Genomic DNA, 20,422 nt, shown 5'->3' on the forward strand with positions numbered 1-20,422 from the left:
CTGATTTTAGGGAGTTATTTTTTTTCTAAAATGTGTATTAATAAAGTTCTGAAAAATACCACAAAATGTCTCTGAAGCAGAAGTAATTATCAGAAGTAAAAGTATTCATGAAGGATGACCAGTCTGGGCCATAGTTTTATATTTATATTAGGGCTGTCAAAGTTGACGCAAATTTGTTTTAACGCCACTAATTGCTTTAACGCATTAACACAATCGATCTTTCAAAGTTTTGCAGTTTTAAAGCTAGAGTGAAGATACTGCTATGATATAAAACTAGAATTTTTTTTAGAAAAAACAATGTCATACTAGTTTGTTGCCAAGGAGGATAAATAATGCTCCAATTATATTTAAATTTTGGTGAGGAAAAACTGGCATGGCCATTTTCAAAGGGGTCCCTTGACCTCTGACCTCAAGATATTTTAATGAAAATGTGTTCTATACTCACGAGTCTCCCCTTTACAGACATGCCCACTTTATGATAATCACATGCAGTTTGGGTCAAGTCATAGTCAAGTCAGCACACTGACACACTGACAGCTGTTGTTGCCTGTTGGGCTGCAGTTTACCATGGTATGATTTGAGCATACTTTTAATGCTAAATGCAGTACCTGTGAGGGTTTCTGGACAATATTTGTCAGTGTTTTGTGTTGTTTATTGATTTCCAATAATAAATATATTCATACATTTGCATAAAGCAGCATATTTGCCCACTCCCATGTTGATAAGAGTATTAAATACTTGATAAATCTCCCTTTAAGGTACATTTTGAACAGGTAAAAAATGTGTGGTTAATTTGCGATTAATGATGTGTTTAATTATGGACAATCATGCGATTAATTGCAATTAAATATTTTAATGGATTATTATTACTGATGCATTAACATATAAGCAGCATTTTAATGTAGCTAGTCAAGGTGGAGATCATTTGAATTAATTCATAAACGTGTGGGTAGTTGTATGTAAAGTATGCATCATATTAATAAGACCATCTAATATTTTGTATATAACTTTTATCTTTATTGTAAATAATCTGTAAAGAATATAAAATTATACATTTTAACAAAAATCCAAAATTTCATTGATGGGACTTAAAAAGCCTTAAGAAACCCCCATATACTGTTATTTTTGGGAAAGTGTTAATGTGGAATATGGATAAAATAGTCTAATCTTTGCATATGCATAAGTATTAAAAAATAAACAATCTTTGCACTAGTATGTTGGCCAGTGAAACCCTCCTCCAGTGGGTTGCTGCTGTCTCATCCCGGCCACCAGGGGGCGCTGTGTCCCGGCTGCTCATCCCGACATTCCTCATGTTCACCCCGGCAGCAGCCAGCTGGCTTCACATCCGGGCGGCTCTCTCGCTCCCCTTCAATCACCAATCCGCCTCCCTTCTCCTGCGCTCAGCTCTGCTCTCCACCGAGGACCGGGGAGGTCTGTTGGCTGCAGCAGAACAAACTCCCCCCCCCGAATCCCGGGCCCCACCGAGAGAGAGGACGTCGCTGCTTCTTCGTCTCCACACAGCCGGTCCGGTCGCACATGACGCGGCTGCTCCTCCGATGCTGCTGGTGGTGGTGGTGCGCGGCGCCGAGCAGCAGCGCTCCTCGTCGGTGCGACATCTCCGCGCTGAAGTAGCATCGCTTAGCTAACAGCATCGATCTCTGCTGCTGCTCCACCGCCCCCTTTACCCTCCGGTCGGCCAGGTTGATTGATAGCTAACACCGGACCACGGAGAACAACAAACCTCCTCCTCCTCCACCGTGCAGCGGCTACACCGGTTAGGCCCTTAACGAGGAGTGTTAACCCGCGATATTAAACCCCCTTTCCTCTCCTGTCTGTGGCCTTTTAGGGGTCCGTTTCCTCTCTACCTCAACACCCCTGAGTCAGCTGCACTATCACCCAGACTCTGTATCAGCCTCCACTACGAGCCTTCACCTCCACTGGCTCTGCTGCTTCTGACAATCCGCCCAAGGAGCGCTGCTCGGCGGGCGCTGATTGCAGCGAACCCCCGGTTGCCCTCACCATCACCGGCTCTCTTCCTTCTTTTGGCTTGTCTCTCTGTCTGGCTGCAGAGGGGAGCTAGTAGCCAGGCTGTTCCACCTCACACACCTCATAAACACACCCAGCAAACAAGTCCAGTTACCCGAGCCACGGGTCTCGCCATGCCGGGTCCGGTGGCCGGTAGCAAGTCCCGTGTGTACGCAGACGTCAACACCCTGAAGAGCCGGGAGTACTGGGACTACGAGGCCCACGTGCCCAACTGGAAGTGAGGACATGATGTGTTTACTGCAGGTTGATCATCTGATTGCATGCATGCGATGTGTCTGACAGCAGCAGCTCTCTGTTTGCATGTGTGGAAGAATGAATGAATGAAATATTTTATTTCAAACATAAAATAAATAAAAACAGATACAAAATAATAACAAACAAAACAAGAGTAATAATGTCTGAAAAGGAGTAGGTAGAAGTAAAACTTATATTTCCCTATACCCCTTTCTCACTTCTCCTCTAATAACTCATATATCATAGACTGATAATATAATATAATATAATATAATATAATATGATATGATATGATATAATATAATATAATATAATATAATATAATATGATATAATATAATAAATAAACTATCCCAGATTTATTTTCCACCCAGATGTTTATCTATGAGAATTAATTAAAAGCTATATTTTTACTGTTATGTATGTAGTTCATTTGTATGTCTACATATAATTTGTATTTCAGCATATTTTACTTGTTTAGTCTGCAGACAGGGTTCAATCTTTTACAGTAAAATAAAAGGCTAGATGTAGGAAAACAGCCCAGAGCCCCAGATTTCCCAAGGGCAATAAAAGTACTCATTTCACTGGGTGTCAGTTATTTTTTTAATTAATTAACTAATTAATTAATTGAATGAATGAATGAATGAATGAATGAAAGACTTTATTTCGAACATAAAATAAATAAAAACAGATACAAAATAATAACAAACAAAACAAGAGCAATAGTGTCCGAAAAGGAGTAGGTAGAAGTAAAACTTATATTTCCCTATACCCCTTTCTCACTTCTCCTCTAATAACTCATATATCATAGACTGATAATATAATATAATATAATATAATATAATATATAAACTATCCCAGATTTATTTTCCACCCAGATGTTTATCTACGGGAATTAATTAAAAGCTATATTTTTACTGTTATGTATGTAGTTCATTTGTATGTCTAAATATAGTTTGTATTTCAGCATATTTTACTTGTTTAGTCTGCAGACAGAGTTCAATCTTTTACAGTAAAATAAAAGGCTAGATGTAGGAAAACAGCCCAGAGCCCCAGATTTCCCAGGGGCAATAAAAGTACTCATTTCACTGGGTGTCAGTTATTTTTTGTAAATTGAATGAATGAATGAAATACTTTATTTCGAACATAAAATAAATAAAAACAGATACAAAATAATAACAAAAAAACGAGTAATAATGTCTGAAAAGGAGTAGGTAGAAGTAAAACTTATTATTCCCTATATCCCTTTCTCACTTCTCCTCTAATAACTCATATATCATAGAATGATAGAATGATAATATTATATAATATATAAACTATCCCAGATTTATTTACATCCCAAATTAAATATGTGAACAGCATCCCAAGTTTATTTACAACCCACAAATCCATCTGGAGTTAAAAAGTAGATATAAACCAACCCTTATCACAACTCTTCCTCAACCATATACCTCCCAAAAATATCTTTTTTGTATAGCTTTTTAAATTGATTGATTTATATTTGTGCTCCGTTTCAACCCATCACCCAACCCAGAGAAGAAGAAGAAGAAGGCAGATGGGTGTCTATTATTATACATGTAGCTGTGATGGTGTGATGACACTCTTGATAGTACAGTCTCCCAGCCCACCACCCTGCTGCTCTGCACTGTCTCACAGTCCCACCACCACCACCCTTACCTCCATCTCTGTCCCCATGTTCACCCTGTCTGTCTGCTGACTTCTGTCTGCAGATCACAGCCAGAAATCACGTCATTCAGACTAAATTTTATGCTGATGCTGAAATATATATTCCTCGCTTTCTCACCCCAGCTCTTTGCACTGTTTCTTCCATCTGTCCCTACAGCAACCAGGAGGACTACCAGCTGGTTCGTAAGCTGGGCAGAGGGAAGTACAGTGAAGTGTTCGAGGCCATCAACATCACCAACAATGAGAAGGTGGTGGTCAAGATCCTGAAGGTGAGCGGTTAGATCTCGCTGGAGCTAAATGCTGAATGTCCTGGCTGCTGAGTGTGTGTGTGTGTGGTTTTCAAGCCCTCCACTTGAAATGGAATAAAATATGAATTTCAGTGTAATATGAAGAATGAGTCTTATGTGATATGATGAGTGGACTGATGGTCGGACAAAACATTACATAAATGGCAGATCAATCTAGGGCTGCAACTAATAATTCTTTTAATCTGGTTTAGTCCGGCCTTCAGTCCAAAATCCTAATATATTCAATTTACTATAATTCACTACAAGGAAAAGCAGTAAATTCTCACTTGGAAAATAAACCTAATGTGCACTTTATAAATGATTCTTTTATCACACACTATTAACATTTTTAACGTTAATATGATCATTCGTATAGCTGGATGTATGTTTGATTCTGAAAGCATTATTTCCTCTCTATAGGCAGAAGTTCTTGTGATATTCTCCTGGCAGCTCAGAGATAACTTCTGTTATGATTTGACGCAATGTAAAAATAAATTGAATTGAAATTGAATTGAACTTGAACCTGTAGCCATCAAATATTTGGTCTTTCTTCTTGAAAAATGACCTGAACGATGAATTGATTATCAAAATAGTTGCCGATAAATTTTTTCGACTAATCCTTTTAAGCTCTAGAAGATCAATCCATAATGAAAATAATTGTCAGTAGCGGCTTGAAACCTTGTGGAAAAATTTAAAAGTTGGTGTTCAGGTTCTGCCCGGGTTGCCTGGCAAATATTTATGGATTAATTTATATTAATATCTATTTTTTTATATATATATATATATATATATATATAAAAATTAAAATATTTAAGCGTGATTAATCTCATGATTGTCTGTGTTTAATCGTGGACATGGTGATGCAGGTGACAGATGAGGATGCCTGTTACCGTTGCCATTTAGCAAGGGCCAGAGTCAAGGCTTATCTGTCAGTCATTTAAATGTAAACATCAACCTGCCGCCCACTCTAAATGCCGTCGTACAAAGACTGACAGACTGGAATGCAGCAGCAGCAGCGACACGGCGAGTAGGATCAGCCGGTTCAAGATCAGGAGTCAGGAGTAGCACCTAGACAACCTTCTCTGCTTTAGGGCTGCAACTGACGATTATTTTCATTGTCGATTAATCTGTCGATTATTTTCTCGATTAATTGATTAGTTGTTTGGGCTTTAAAAATGTCGATCAGTGTTTCCTAAAGCCCAAGATGACGTCCTTGGATGTCCTGTTTTGTCCACAACTCAAAGATATTCAGTTTACTGTTAAAGAAGAATAAAGAAACCAGAAAATATTCACATTTAAGAAGCTGGAGTCAGAGAATTTTTACCTTTTTTTTTTCTTAAAGAATTACTCAAACCAATAAATCGATTATCAAAATAGTTGGCAATTGTTTTAATAGTTGACAGCTAATCGATTAATCCTTCCAGCTTTACTCATCTTCTTTATCTTTTGCATCTTGATGTGATTTTTATGCCGGCGATAGCCTTGGCCGAAGGCATTATGATCTTGGGTTGTCCGTCCGTCCCATTCTCGTGAGCGCAGTATCTCAGAAACACCATGTAAACTGCAACTTGACTCGTTGCGGAGGCGTACAACCGCAAGGTGGTAATTCTATTATTTTTTTTCTGGACTTGTACCCTAAGACCTGTCTTCTAAATCCCTGTCTTTGTTTGCCTTGCTTGGTTTGTCCTATGGAATTAGCCGGTCAAAAAGAAGAAGATCAAGCGAGAGATCAAGATCCTGGAGAACCTGCGAGGAGGGACCAACATCATCCGACTGGTGGACACAGTCAAAGACCCAGTGGTAGGCGCGATAATGGCATGTCTGTCCTTTTTTAGAATAAGTGTTGGACTGAAGCATATGAAATGTTAAGAATACTGGTAAAAGATGAACTCACATTGTCAGTTCATTGGATTCATTATAGCCATGGAGGCTGGTATGAGATGTTGGCTGGCTTTTTTTATTTGGTGCCCTGATTTCACAGAAGGATTCTGGATACAACTCAACATTACATGTGTGATGTTTGCTTTAATTACTCCTGTAAGGACATGACAATCAGGGATGCACTGATCTGACCTTTTCTTTCCCAATACCGATTCCAATCCCTGAGCTCGGCTACTGGTCGATAACAAGGAAACAATTCCTCAATTTAAAATCTGTAAACCTTACTGCATGCGACTGACTGGGATCAATATTTTATGTGTAAAGTAACTTGAGGATATAACTACACATAACAACTTAAAGGTGCCCTGTGGAGTTTTTTTTTTTGTAAACAAACACATTTATGCTCGCTCTCAGTGCTTCTCACCACAACACATTGTGTCTAACAAACATGCTGGATGCATTTCCTTCCTCATAAAACCTCTGCAAAGCCAATTTTATAAATATTTTGAACTATGCATCGTTTACATGCCCTTTAGCGAGGTAGTTTTTTAATTTTTTTTAATTCTTGACTGTATGATTATTTTTTTTTGTCCATTTACTTTTATCCATCCCAAACAGCTCCCTTACATCTATGTCACATACGGATATTTAAAGCACAAGTAAGCAACTGCTAACATTTAATGATGAGTTTAAAGAAATCATGGATTTCTGGAGTGATTACAGGCGTTGAAATGATTTAATCACTTTTGGGATGCACCGATTGTTGATGTGATTATTACTTTAATCATTGGGGTGAAACCTGCTGCTATGTGGAAGAAAGAAACAATGTTATTCCAGTTTCCAGTTACTCATCTTGTGATTATTTCTTTCAGTTTATGGGGAAATTTTGAAATATCAGAATTTAAGTAAAGTCATGAATTTGATAAATTATCAGGGAGTTTTACAAATAGACCAAATTCCTATATTTTCAATCTTAAAAGACAACTTTGGTATCTTTCAACCTGGATCCTATTTTCCCATGTTTTTGTGTCGAAGTGACTAACGGGGACAAAAGTTTTTGAAACAAAAATAAGCACTTTTAGTGGACTTACATTGATGGTGAGGAGTTGCCTCGAGTGGTTACGTTACAGCCCGTTCAGCAGCTGCCCAGAAGTTACCCTTTAAGACTGTGCTGTAAACCAGACTGAATACCAAACAAACCAGGAAGAAAGAATATTTTTAGGCCATGGTAGCACACTGACTTAGCTCTGGCATCTTTCAGTGCAGTGGTGGGAACCTTGCAGGGTCCTTTTGTTTGGAATCAGGTTTCTAGGGAACCAAAGTGGATAGAAAATGATTATCAAAGTTTTTGGATAGTTTGCTTGAAATCCAGCAGCAACGACTATATCAGGCGTGATGCAGATGATTTTGCTATATGTCGGGTTTGGGTCCAGTTCACTTCCAGCATCTGTTGTTAATCAGGTGACTGAATCAGTAATGAGCCACATGCTGCTCTGTGTTCATTCTTGTTTTGGACTGATTTGGTCTCTCTGTCACTCCCCTCCTCTCTCTGTCTCTCTGTGGCGGCTGCACAGTCCAGAACTCCAGCGCTCGTCTTTGAATGCATCAATAACACAGACTTCAAGGTACAATGCTGCATGCTTCTGGGGGTCCGCTCAGCTGTTAGGGTTTTGAGGTCACATTGAATGGTTTCAATGGCGGCGGGGGCACAGCTTTTTCCTTGAACTAATTTGAAATCCTGATGTAAATGTGTTTTTTTTCCTGCAGGAGTTGTACCAGAAGTTGACAGATTATGATATCCGTTTCTATATGTATGAACTACTGAAGGTGAGACTTTTGTTTTTTTCCCCCCTTTTTTTAAAATGTTGAATTTCACCCCTTACCATTCCGCTCTCTTTCTTTTTTTTTTTTTAGAGGGGAAGTTCAGGGGTAGATAAACAGTAGATGTCACATACAAGTGGTGTATATCATCTGAAAGCTGGGAACCTGAACATTAATTTGAGATGCAGCTCAGCACCGTGTGTCAAGTTGTTCTAGTTATTAATAAGAAATAAACATTAATTAATAAATTAATAAATTAATACAAATACATTGTGAAAGTGTATTAGAGCGTAGAACATGATGATAGAAATTTGTGATGGCCATGCATGCTCACTTGTGTCTCATAAATTGTTGCAGCAATTTTTGGGTTGATACCATTTGTTACACAGATTTGGTGCTAAATTTAATCGTTTTTTTCCCAATAGAATTGATAAAAATGATCAATAATCCCTACAAAATACCACATTAAGTCACCAAGACCTTGAGGAACACCATAGAAATACCCATGCTGTGATTTGGTATCAAAAACTTTTGACATTTGGAGATTTCTGCAAGAATTGCATTTTTCGATGATTGGATGGCGAGCACTTCTGTTCTGGAAACTGCACAGAAACCTCCTTTTTGTCAATCTACCTAGGAAAGCCATCCATCCTCTGAATGCCCTAGGTCTCTAGTTTGTGGCTATAAAGTTTCATGAGGCTGTGATTATCCTCGAGGTCACCAAAGGTCATTTTATACAGTGAGGTCAAGTTTAAAAAAATGGTCTCACTACAATGAAATGGCTATTATGGGGACTAACATCATCACAAGACATGAATACAATTGGGCTCTTTGGATCCACAAGAGTCTCAGCTTTACAGTGATACCCAATTCATGTAATTCCAGGACTGTTTAGGGACCCCAGTTTGCAGAAATATTAAAATATAACATTTTAGTATAGGCGAAAATAACACATTTATACTGCATTAAAAAAAACGGCATGTTTTTTGCCCCAAACTGCATGTGATTATCATAAAGTGGGCATGTCTGTAAAGGGGAGACTCGTGGGTACCCATAGAACCCATTTTCATTCACGTATCTTGAGGTCAGAGGTCAAGGGACCCCTTTGACAATCGCCATGCCAGTTTTTTCCTCGCCAAAATTCAGCGAAAGTTGTAGCGCTATTAAGCGTACTTGCCTACGAGCTAGCATGCCATGGTTGGTACCAATGGGTTCTTTAGGTTTTCTAGTTTCATATGATACAGTATCTTCACTCTAGCTTGAAAACCCACAACAAACTCTGAAAGACAGTCGGGAGTGTTAAGGGGTTAATGAATAAGACATTTTCCCTCTTAGTCTCTATTTTTTGGCAAGGTCCCTGGGAATTCAAAAGACTGTGTCCACATATTTATATATTTGTCTGCTCTGATATTAAATGTGTGTATGTGTGTGCATGTGTGCGTGCCAGGCCCTGGACTACTGTCACAGTATGGGAATCATGCACCGTGACGTTAAACCCCACAATGTGATGATCGACCACCAGTTGAGAAAGGTAGGTGGTGCCTTAAATAGTATGATTTTTTTCTTCACACACCCACACACACTATAAATATTATCTCACCCCGCTATTTCAGCCCCTCTCTCTCTCACTGTTTATTTTATCTCTGGCTCTTCATCCTTTCAGTCCTCTCTTTTTTATACTCTCCCCCCATTTGAGAAGGAGTTAGATTATTGTTGTTTGTTAATGCTTTAGCATTGGCTTTTATACATATAATGTATAATCAAATATGTTTTGAGTACAGTCGGAGTGAGATGTTTAAATAACAGCAGATGTAATTTCCATCTAAATAAACATGTGTTCTGTTGCTCCCGGTGGGTGACTGCTACAGCACTATTCAGTCTGTACCCAGTCCATGAAAGCATTTATTGTCTCCGTTCTGATCATCTGACAAAGAACTACCATCTGCCAACGAATAAGCGTGAGCAGTGATGATGGCAGAACAGGCAAAGTAAAGAGCGCCACCAACAGAAAGTCTGTCTATAGAGTGCTGCAGGGATGACATATTTCTGTAGGCCAACCAGGAAGTTAGCATCACCCTGGTTCCCTCGACAAAAAGCCAATGGGATTTTTCCATTGGGTTTTGGATCATTGCAGAAAATAAACACACGTTTATGATACTTGCACGTTTTGTTCAGCAAGATAATCTCCACAAATGAACACCACTTCTATGATTTTTGAAGTGTTAATGAAATCGGCAGAAGTAAAAAGCTAACGTTAGGGGTATAAACAAACTACACCACAATCGCATGATCACAAGTATAAACAACGAGGCATTAAAGGTGATGTGTGATGATGTTTAGGATAGAATAGCACTTTATTTACCCTGCTTTATGGTATATTTGACTCTAAATGGAACCATAATTTACTAAATGAACATCATGCTGTATTGAAGAAGACTTGAAACTAGTGATTGAGACCATAAACTCATGTTTACAATGTTTACTGAGGTAATAAATCAAGTGAGAAGTAGGCTCATTTTCTCATAGACTTCTATACAATCAGACTTCTTTTTGCAACCAGAGGAGTCGCCCGCTGCTGGCTGTTAGAAAGAATGCAAGTTTAAAGCACTTGGTTTCATTTGTCAGACCCGGAGGTCTCTGCCTGGAAGTAACCCCACAGAATATTTATGACACACACCTATAATAGTGTGTGTCGCTAACTAAAGGTTATAATAGGTTACACCTGTTAAGTTAGACTTTTTAAATGTTCAATGGTAACTGTGAAGTGAAGTTGAATGAGGGTAAATTGTGTGTTTCCATAGCTACGCCTTATAGACTGGGGTTTGGCAGAGTTCTACCACCCATCCCAGGAGTACAACGTCAGAGTGGCGTCACGATACTTCAAAGGCCCCGAACTCCTGGTGGACTACCAGGTAACACACACACACACACACACACACACACACACACACACACCTTGAACCAGCCCACATTTAAACACCCTTTAGAGATACACAAGAAAAACAAATGTGCCAGTCACAGATATTTGAGAAAATGTTGTCAGCACATGTGTATAATTCTGATGTCTGTGTTTTCATCATCGGCAGTGCTGTTTGATGATTTTGTGTTTCAGATGTATGATTACAGTCTAGACATGTGGAGCTTGGGCTGTATGCTGGCCAGTATGATCTTTCAGAAAGAGCCCTTCTTCCATGGACAAGACAACTATGACCAGGTGCGTCTGACACGTGCAGCTCCTTCAGCTATTTTTTTTTTTTTTTATTTAGTCTTAGTCTTTAGTCAAATGTCTTTCTTAAGCCAAGTTCACACTTCATGACTTTCAAAGTCATCAGATCTCAGTCCTGTTCACTCTACACAACTTGCTGTCTTGTAATCGGGAGTCTTTAAGTCGTTGTGGTTTTCACACTACGTGACTGAACGGCGACAGAGGGTCTTTCACCGGGAGGAATCCCCCTTGAGTCTCCAAACTACGTTTTGTCACGAAAACACATACGAAAAATACACGGTAAATGTCGTGATACCATACGCAAGACACATTGCTGATGTTGTTGTTGGCACGTGTTTCCATCGGCTTCCATACTCTTTTTTACTATTTATTCCTCTAGGTGCAACAACAACTTTGCGCCGTGTTGGAAATGCAACACATACAGTAAGTTCCTACTGTTACAGGCAAACCCTCCTCCTCCAGGTTTCCCCTCATCCCGTGTCTCGCGCTCTCATTGGCTGCTGCTCGTGACCGGAGGCCTCGACAGGTCCAGATATTTATCATGCTGATAGCTGTAATGTTTCTGCGAGGCATCGGCTTGAGCAGTTCACACATGACGCTCGAGCGCCGATATGCGAAAAGCAAGCCAACGCCGATTTGCCTCTGATCTGGGGCTTTCGTTGGGGAGCTCTAAAAAACTGTCGGGGAGTGGAATATCAGGGCTAAAGTCGTGTAGTGTGAACTAGGCATTAGATTTATCATATTTATATATCCTGTTTTTTTTTATAGTCAAGTTGTAGTTGACTTAAATTCTGGGCATTTCAGTCTTATCTTAAAAAAGAAAGAAAACCATAACTTTTAAACTTTAAAAATGTGGGACCAGGGGTTGGGGGCGATCCTTCCATCACAACTCTGATGATTGGGACGGCGTTACCAGCTGTAACCGCCGTATGAGAGCAGTGCAGAGCAGCGGCCGTGAGCTAGCCAGTGGGGCACGCTCACATGCACGAACATGAACTAAAAGGCATGCGCGGCCTTCGCATGTCAACAAAGCACAGAGTAGCTCTGATTACAACACACACAGAGGGAGAGTGACTTCATTCTCTGCTCAGGTAGACATTACTCCTCTATGTCTTTACATAGAAAATAGTTGTTTGCTGCTATATTAATGCTCTGGATATTGTATAGAGCACCTTTAAGTAAGTAAGTTACTCCGAGTCCTCCTGACTGTGTTCATTGTGTTCTGATATGGCACAGCACAGCACAGCACAGCACAGCACAGCACAGCACAGCACAGCACAGCACAGCACAGCACAGGACACAAAACTGCTGCATTGGGAAAAAAAACAGTCTATAATATTCCGTCTGCTCTTTTTTTTCAGTGAAAATAAAGAGAAATTTGCATGTCGATTTTGTCACAGGGTTTAATGATGTCGGTATCGTGTCATCTTAGTCATGGAAAAAAAGGTCATTGACTAACATATTTAGTCATTGTTTTTGTTAATGAAATACACTGGCTCCTACACAACAATGACAACAGCGCCAGTTCATGTCGAAGGAGACAGTAAAGATCATTGATAACTGATGTTATGCATACATACTGAAAAACACAAGAAAAAAATCTGCTTGCTTCTCAGTCACACACGGGGCATCGTGTGTCTCTGTTAGACAGGATGTCCCAAACATGTAATGGAGACAACCTGTACTTGTATCCTGGACCGTTATCGGATGTTGTCTGTGGTGCCTCACTCTCAAGTGTCAACGGGAAGTAGTAGCAGGAAGAGGGCGCCGTCGTTCAGCACTAACAGAACCACAGCTTTGAGATTGGAAGGTGTGCAACATTGATATGCAGGTTGATCAGAGAGAAGGAAGGGGGGCAGGTTTTAACATAGAGGCTAACAATCATATTAGTGAATAAATGTATCAACCATGATGTGACAAAGATTTCTTTATTTGTTGTTTTCTTTTAGCTGGTGCGAATTGCCAAGGTTCTGGGGACGGACGAGCTGTTCGGCTACTTGCGTAAATACCACATTGAACTGGACCCGCGCTTCAAAGACCTGCTGGGACAGTAAGTCCACTCTGACTTTGCCTCTGGGATTCCCATCACGCCCCACTTATTAGACGTACAGTAGCTGCTGTGGGGCTGAATGTAGCGTCAGAATATGGGCTAAAAATATCCTGAGGGGCAGCAAAGTGACGTGGTACGAATGTCAGAAGAGCATCTGCCCTGCTAAAGTCCTTGAGGAGCAAACTGAAATCGTTTCTTAAACTTCTCAGTGCTGCGTGTGCCCTCTTCTCTGACTCACACTCAACCCCTGTCAGGAAATCTTTTTACACTTCCGTTGATAAAACAAAGACTAATAAACTGTCATTTGAGATTATCCATAATAATACAGTCAAATAAACTAAGTTTTAACGTTCACATCTGGAAAAGGAAGCTTCATATAAAATCTGTTGAGGCCCTCCTTGTAATCCAGTTTAAACTGCATCACAGTGGTAGTTGCAAACATGAGTTCACCTTTTTCACTGCAGCACTTATGTCATGTGCTGAGGGGATATTTGGAGGGAAACATCTTTGGCACCAGCTTGAGCCACAAAGTCACAGACTCTTAAAGGTACCATGTTGAGTTTTCTTTTAAACATCGGCGGGCAAATCCACAAAGAACAGATTGCGGCTGCTGATGGCACCATGAATTGCACATCACTTGGAACAGCTATGTGCCACAATTCATAAAAATAATATTGCGCTAATGATATTACAGTGTAAACACGCCCATAAAGCTTTGCAACAGAGAAAAAGAAAAATTATATTTCAGACCGCGAGCTACAGGTCCTGACCAGAGGACGCGTTAACCGAATATTTTCCGTCATTGACTGAATTTTTTTAACAATGACGGAAAAATCTGAAGGCCGTTTGTTTTTTTTACGGACTGGACTTGGGACACGTCTGTGACTGTGGGTTACAGAGCGGTGCCGATGCATCTGCGCCACTGACTGGTGCAAAAGAAGAGCGTGCTGCGGGATTTCCTCCCGGTGAACCGAGTGCTTGCAGGATTGGGAAATCCCACGGTCAGAGAGTCTGGTAATTCCAGTCTCCAGTGTGGCAGCAGAGCGTGGGTTCATCATTCATCTGTCTGAGGAAAAGATTACGGAAAAAAAACAGAAACGCACATATAGAACACATAGAAACACACTTTGGAGTTCACAATAAATGCTCGTACTAAATGGACAAAATGGACTTAATACAAAGTAGTAGTAGGCTTCCCCTCAGCCGTGGTTGTTGTTGTTGTGTGTGCCTGCAGGCAGAGCAGGAAGCGCTGGGAACAATTTGTGCAGACGGAGAACCAGCACTTGGTGAGTCCTGAAGCTCTGGACCTGCTGGACAAGCTGCTACGCTACGACCACCAACAGAGACTGACTGCCACAGAGGCCATGGAGCACCCCTACTTCTGTAAGCACGGCTCACACAGGAAACACACACACAGGGATGCAGGAACACATGGTGAGGGATTTGTTGCATTTAGACTAAAGACCTGAAAATATGTTCAGTGTGTAACACTAGCTGAACTTAAAGCCCCCCTCCAGTGTATTTTGGCATTTCTATATTTCATATTAATTTGGTTAATTTTTCTAGTTAGTTAGCTGGTTAGGTGTTGTTACATTAGCTTACTGAGGGTTTTCATTTCATTTTTATTTTCCTCCGCCTTACATTAGTGTGTTACTTTCACAATGGCATTTGTGTGCGCGGCGAATGGGTACAATCAACGCAGTGGATTACACAAAACAACACACTGACTGTCTCTCTCACTCGCTCTCTTCTTTGCCGTCTCCTGCTGGAGATAAATTAACGGAAAGCAGCCAATAACGGAGGTTTGCGGGCCTCTAACAGGTCTGAACGGCAGGAGCGTACAATTTTCAACCCAACAGAATACAAGAGAAAAGTCTCCTTAGAGGAATAAACAAATCACAGCGCAGCCCAGTTGGGCGAGAGCAGCCGGTGCTGGTGGACGGTGCACTACCAAAACGTCCCGAAACGGCATTTCAAACGGTGGACCTCAGCAACACGTCTATCCGTCCTCCGGTGCGCTGTGACCGGCGAGCAGCGGTGCGGCTCCTCGGTGCTGCAGCAGCAGCCAGACGGCCGCCTCGCCAGGAGTAGACGGTAGAGAAGAGAGCGAGTGAGGGAGAGTCGGTGAGTTACAATAATTCTTGTCTTACTTGTGGGCTGGTAAACACTAAATTCATCTAAGCTGGTTTCGCCGCTAGTGATTATCACTACACACACATGCAATACATTCAGGAACATTTCCGTCTTGCACCATTTCACACATGCCATGGTAATGCCAGAATAGATGGTGCAAGGTACAGTCCAACAAATGGCGATAATGCAACACTTGACTGTGGACGCCAACCGCCAGACAACTCAGAAGAAGAAGATTGAAGCAAGGTCGGATGTACATGTACGCAGTGGAAGACGTCTCTTATTATTTCCAAAAACATGGCGGGCGAGGAGCTGTTTTTGTCCGGTTCCAATATTCTTGTAATGTACTTAATATTCAACGAGTTTGACAAGTTATGTTTTTTCATGATCTACTTGAATCAGAAACATGCATTCAATACATCAAAAGAGCGCTGGTAGCTGACCTGGACCTACAGTGGAGTCTCCTAAACTCAAAGTAGCATTAACTGAAGTTCCTCTCTCCTCCTGCAGACCCAGTAATAAAGGAGCAGTCTCTGTCGAACTCTGACAACAACATGGTATCCAGTGGCAACACTACAGCGCGATGAAACACAGGTAACAGTTTGAAAAATGGCTCGCTGGTCACTGTATTTTGATAAAGATTTAGATTAGATTCAGACTTTTTTTTAGATTCAAAAGTTCTACATAGTTCACATGATGATAAAAGATTTTCAAAATATACAAATTAGGGCTGTCAATCGATTAAAATATTTAATCACGATTAATCGCACATTTTTTATCTGTTCAAAATGTACCTTAAAGGGAGATTTGTCAAGTATTTAATACTCTTATCAACATGGGAGTGGGCAAATATGCTGCTTTATGCAAATGTATGTATATATTTATTATTAGAAATCAATTAACAACGCAAAGTAATGACAAATATTGTCCAGAAACCCTCACAGGTACTGCATTTAGCATAAAAAATATGCTCAAATCATAACATGGCAAACCCGAGCCCAACAGGCAACAACAGCTGTCAGTGTGTCAGTGTGCTGACTTGACTATGACTTGCCCCAAACTGTCATTTTCATTCCATATCTTGAGGTCAGAGGTCAAGGGACCCCTTTGAAAATGGCCATGTCAGTTTTTCCTCGCCAAATTTAGTGAAAGATTGTTATTGAGTGTGAGTGTTGAGTGTTATTTAGCCTCCTTCATGACAAGCTCGTACGACATGGTTGGTACCGATGGATTGCTCAGGTTTTTCTAGTTTTCTTCTGGTTTTCTTCATATGATTCCAGTATCTTCACTCTGGCTTTAAAACTGAACCCGCTACAACCTAAAAATCGCAAGTTAATGCATTAAAGAAATTAGTGGCGTTAAAAGGAATTTGCGTTAACGCTTTAATATCGCATTAACTTTTGACAGCCCTAGTTTCTACTAGAACATGTAAAACGCTTTACTTTTCTTTAACCGACTGGGCTGCAGCACCTCTTTTCATCCTCTGTCTGAAACGCTCTGTTTGACGTTGTTGTTTCTACCATAAACAGTCTATGCTTTATACACATACATTTATACACAGAGTTTCGTTACGTGCTCTGTACAAATATGATGCACTATCGTAGCTCTGGGTGACTACAGACAGCTACAGTGTTTTTTTCCTCCATATCTGATTCAACAACGTCAGGACATCAGGAGGAGAATCTCAATGCTGATAGGCTTTCGCGACACAGCATCACGCGAATTTCTCGCTCAAATTTGAAATATTTCAATACATATTTCAATACAAATGACGCTACGCGAATTTGCGTCGCCCGACGCAGATTTGTGTCTATTTGCCTCTTTTCATTAACTTTGTATGTAATCGCGCCATACGAAAAGTTAGCTCTGCTCTGCTCACATCATAACACTACAAGTATTGGCTGAAATGTCTGTTATATGTCATGATTTGTGTAATTATGTCCCCTCGTTTCTGTCCTCCTCACACTGTCTCCTGTGTTCTCTTTCTCTCCACAGAAGTGGAAGAAGAAGATGTTTGTTACCTCAGCTTTGTACCCGGTTGTGACAGTAACTTTGACAAGTGTACAGTGACAATGGATCAAAGTAACTCTGACCAGTTACACACTCACAGATACCTGCATACGGAATACACACATCTACACACACACACACGCAATCGATGCAAGCACACCTCTACACGAACACACAGGCAGACATGTATACACACACCCTCCTCCTCTGTATCAGTCTGCGATTGGCTTGTCCTGGTTCCCTGTCCAGCAGCCTGACCAATGAGCTTGAAGCTGCTCCCCCCATCGTCCCCCAAATGGTCTTTTTCCTCCCAGCTCAGTCTCATGTAGGTCGACAAGGACAAACTACTTTTAAAGACAATTCAGTCCCTCCTCCTCTCTGTCGCCCCTCCTTTATATCATCCCCTCTTTGTTTGCATCAGCATGGAGAATGAACAGGAGCGTGAGCCTGTACAAGTCCCCCCCCCCCTGACCTGTTCATCCATCCGTCTGTCTGACCCCCCTCCTCCCTCCCTCCCCACCCTGTACCCCAACAGGACAGACAGACAGACGTCTTAGCACTACTCCAGTTCTGAAAGTGGCATGGTGGACTCTCTCTAGATAGAATGATGATAATAATAATATTAATGAAAAATAAATGATTTTTATTTAGATGAAGTCTGCCTGTGTCGAGAGTGAATTATTGCTTTTTGTAGGTGTGTGACATCTTTCTGATTTGAGATGATCTTGAAGGTGATAAGTGAAAAGAGTCATACAATGTCCAGACAGGGGTTTCTAACAAAAACTATGATTAAGTTGCATTATGGGAAATGTATGATCCAGTGTTTTAGGAGCTTGGCCCAAACGATAAATCAGGGTATGTCAACGTGTTTATTTTCCATCAGTCTGTCTCCTCTCATCTCTGATGAATGCAGATGTTGTTTTGCTGAAGTTTAAATATTTTCAACACACACAGATGTGTTTTAGTCCCAGTCCATGCCACACATGTTCAATATGTAGTCCATTCACTCTTCTGTTGTTCATTACTGTGAGAGGCATTTCTATTATTACAAACTACAGCCTACACCTCTTGAAAATGGTTCCAACAAATGATTGCAGGACTGTTACATTAGACTGCATTAGTTTTAGCTCGGTGTACCTAATATACTGGCATACTGGTGTATATCTTAGGGAGACATAAAGCCCAAGGAAAAGCAGAATTGGCTGTTACAGTATGGCAAATGTCATAAAATGAGATTATACATGTATACATATATAATCTCATTTTATGACATTATTTATACTGTGTGTATATATATATATTTATTTCATAAAATGAAATTATATACGTATGTATATATATGTCATAAAATTTGATTTTATATATATATATATATATATACACAGGTATATACTGTATATATATATATTTTTTTTTTTTTATAAAATTCAAAAAGGGAATTATCATGTCAGCATAGGGGTTCAGGGCCGTAGCAATGTGAAGCATATTCAATGTGTGTTAAAGAATACAAATAAATTACAAATAAAAGGTCTGTTACCTGATTGTGAGAGATTTCAATGTGACTGAGGTATCCGTTTCACTTCAGACTATATCTGATTCCTGATTTTTAATCCTAAAAGACAATTTCTCATAAGACACTACAATTTCAAGCTGAGAGAACCATACATATGCAGGAGCCAAATCAGCAGATTTACTCTCTTTAACACTGATCTTCCTATCCAACATAATGCTGTGTGAATCCAGTCTGCTAAAGGCGTAGGGAGGTTGCTTAGCGGCGATGGATCTCCCATAACATATACTAAATGAATAAGTGTACCATGACCATCCCCACGTCTCCAGCAAGTCGGGCTTTCTCAAAGTTTAAATATGCAGTCTTGTCCAATATACAATATTAATTATTTTAAATTGTACTAGTCTAGTTCTGAGTAACTCTTCTGTATCAGTGAAGTCTGATTTAGGTCGTCCTCCCAGACCTTTTTTAGACTTGAGGTCTGTCCTTGGTCCTACCAATGTCAATAATAAGTCTGATTTGAAGATACTTCCAGAAATGGTCATGTGGAAGGTCATATTGTTCTCTGAGCTTTGTGAAACTTCTCCCTGTGTTTCCCTCGTACAGATCCTTCAGAGCCAGAATACCTTTTTTCTGCCCACATCCTCTTCCAGCGTCTCTCCCTCTCCCACACACAGAGACGTGTAATCAGTGAGAACTTTCCACTGATTCTATTTTAAACCCCGACCTGTAACCTCTACCCGGATTCATGCAGACTGTAGCCCACGCTGAAAACTAAACCTAGAGCTAAAATGTTCCTCATGACACGTGAACTTCTGCTAAGCTGTCGTACAGTAAGACAAGTACACCTGCACTCTGTCTTATGACAGAACGGACACAGCTTCTGTAATGAGAGAGGTGGACACCAATCAGCTGATGAACGAAGTGACAGTGTGAAGCTGTAAAGCTGCTAGTTTGCTCTCTCTGTTTGTTACTTACACAAATTTCGGATAGGTACTTAACCTAGTAGCACAAAATAGCAGTCAAACATTTCCCTCAGGAGTAGGTGGAGACCAAAACTGAGCTAAAGGAGAGTTATTATTGGACTTTTATTCACCAGGTGGACACAAACACACCTCCAAATGAATGTTGCCCCGTAACTGCTGGATGGACGAGGCAACTGTTTGCCAACAGGTTCACCATATTAACTTTAGAACGTAATAATACTGTGCATTCAGACCCCTTCACTTTTTTCACATTTTGTTATGTCGCAGCCTTGTCCTAAAATTGTTTCAATTGTTTTTTTTTCCCTCATCAATCTACACTCAATGCCCCATAATGACAGATACAATACACAGCCCTAGTTATTACCGAGCTGTAATGTAAAGTGCTGCCAACATAAGCATTCAGACTCTTAACTCAGTACTTTGTTGAAGCACATTTGGCAGCGATTAGAGTCTCGATTGTTTTTGGGTTTGTCGCGACAAGCTCTGGATTCTCGTTGGTGTATTGAAGTTTCTTGTGGGAAGGTATACATGCATGAATCAGTCTTTAAATGGT

The 20,422-nt window shown here is 40.4% G+C and overlaps 2 protein-coding genes across 3 annotated transcripts in view; one reads left to right on the top strand and one right to left on the bottom strand.

Moving 5' to 3' along the window:
- usb1 (U6 snRNA biogenesis 1) overlaps positions 1-11,529 on the bottom strand; it is a 28,134-nt gene extending 16,605 nt beyond the window's left edge. The window contains exon 1 of the mRNA XM_037767916.1: positions 11,511-11,529. The gene's annotated coding sequence lies outside the window, so the exon portion shown is untranslated. The remainder of the gene's footprint in view (positions 1-11,510) is intronic.
- csnk2a2b (casein kinase 2, alpha prime polypeptide b) lies at positions 1,334-17,589 on the top strand. 2 transcript variants are annotated; one of them, XM_037767913.1, is made up of 12 exons: positions 1,334-2,263; positions 4,123-4,234; positions 5,951-6,052; positions 7,708-7,758; positions 7,901-7,960; positions 9,402-9,485; positions 10,756-10,866; positions 11,067-11,168; positions 13,130-13,230; positions 14,465-14,613; positions 15,874-15,957; positions 17,359-17,589. In XM_037767913.1, exons 1-11 carry the CDS (start codon positions 2,160-2,162, stop codon positions 15,948-15,950), a joined length of 1,053 nt encoding a protein of 350 aa, XP_037623841.1. In that variant the 5' UTR covers positions 1,334-2,159; the 3' UTR covers positions 15,951-15,957; positions 17,359-17,589. The 2 variants fall into 2 exon arrangements, with proteins under 2 accessions (XP_037623841.1, XP_037623842.1); XM_037767914.1 differs by lacking the exons at positions 15,874-15,957; positions 17,359-17,589 and adding an exon at positions 12,828-12,990 and having other exon boundaries at positions 14,465-14,604.
- Positions 17,590-20,422: the final 2,833 nt, after the last annotated feature.

This window comes from Sebastes umbrosus, chromosome 4, assembly GCF_015220745.1.
Source record: "Sebastes umbrosus isolate fSebUmb1 chromosome 4, fSebUmb1.pri, whole genome shotgun sequence".
Taxonomy (NCBI): Eukaryota; Metazoa; Chordata; class Actinopteri; order Perciformes; family Sebastidae; genus Sebastes; species Sebastes umbrosus.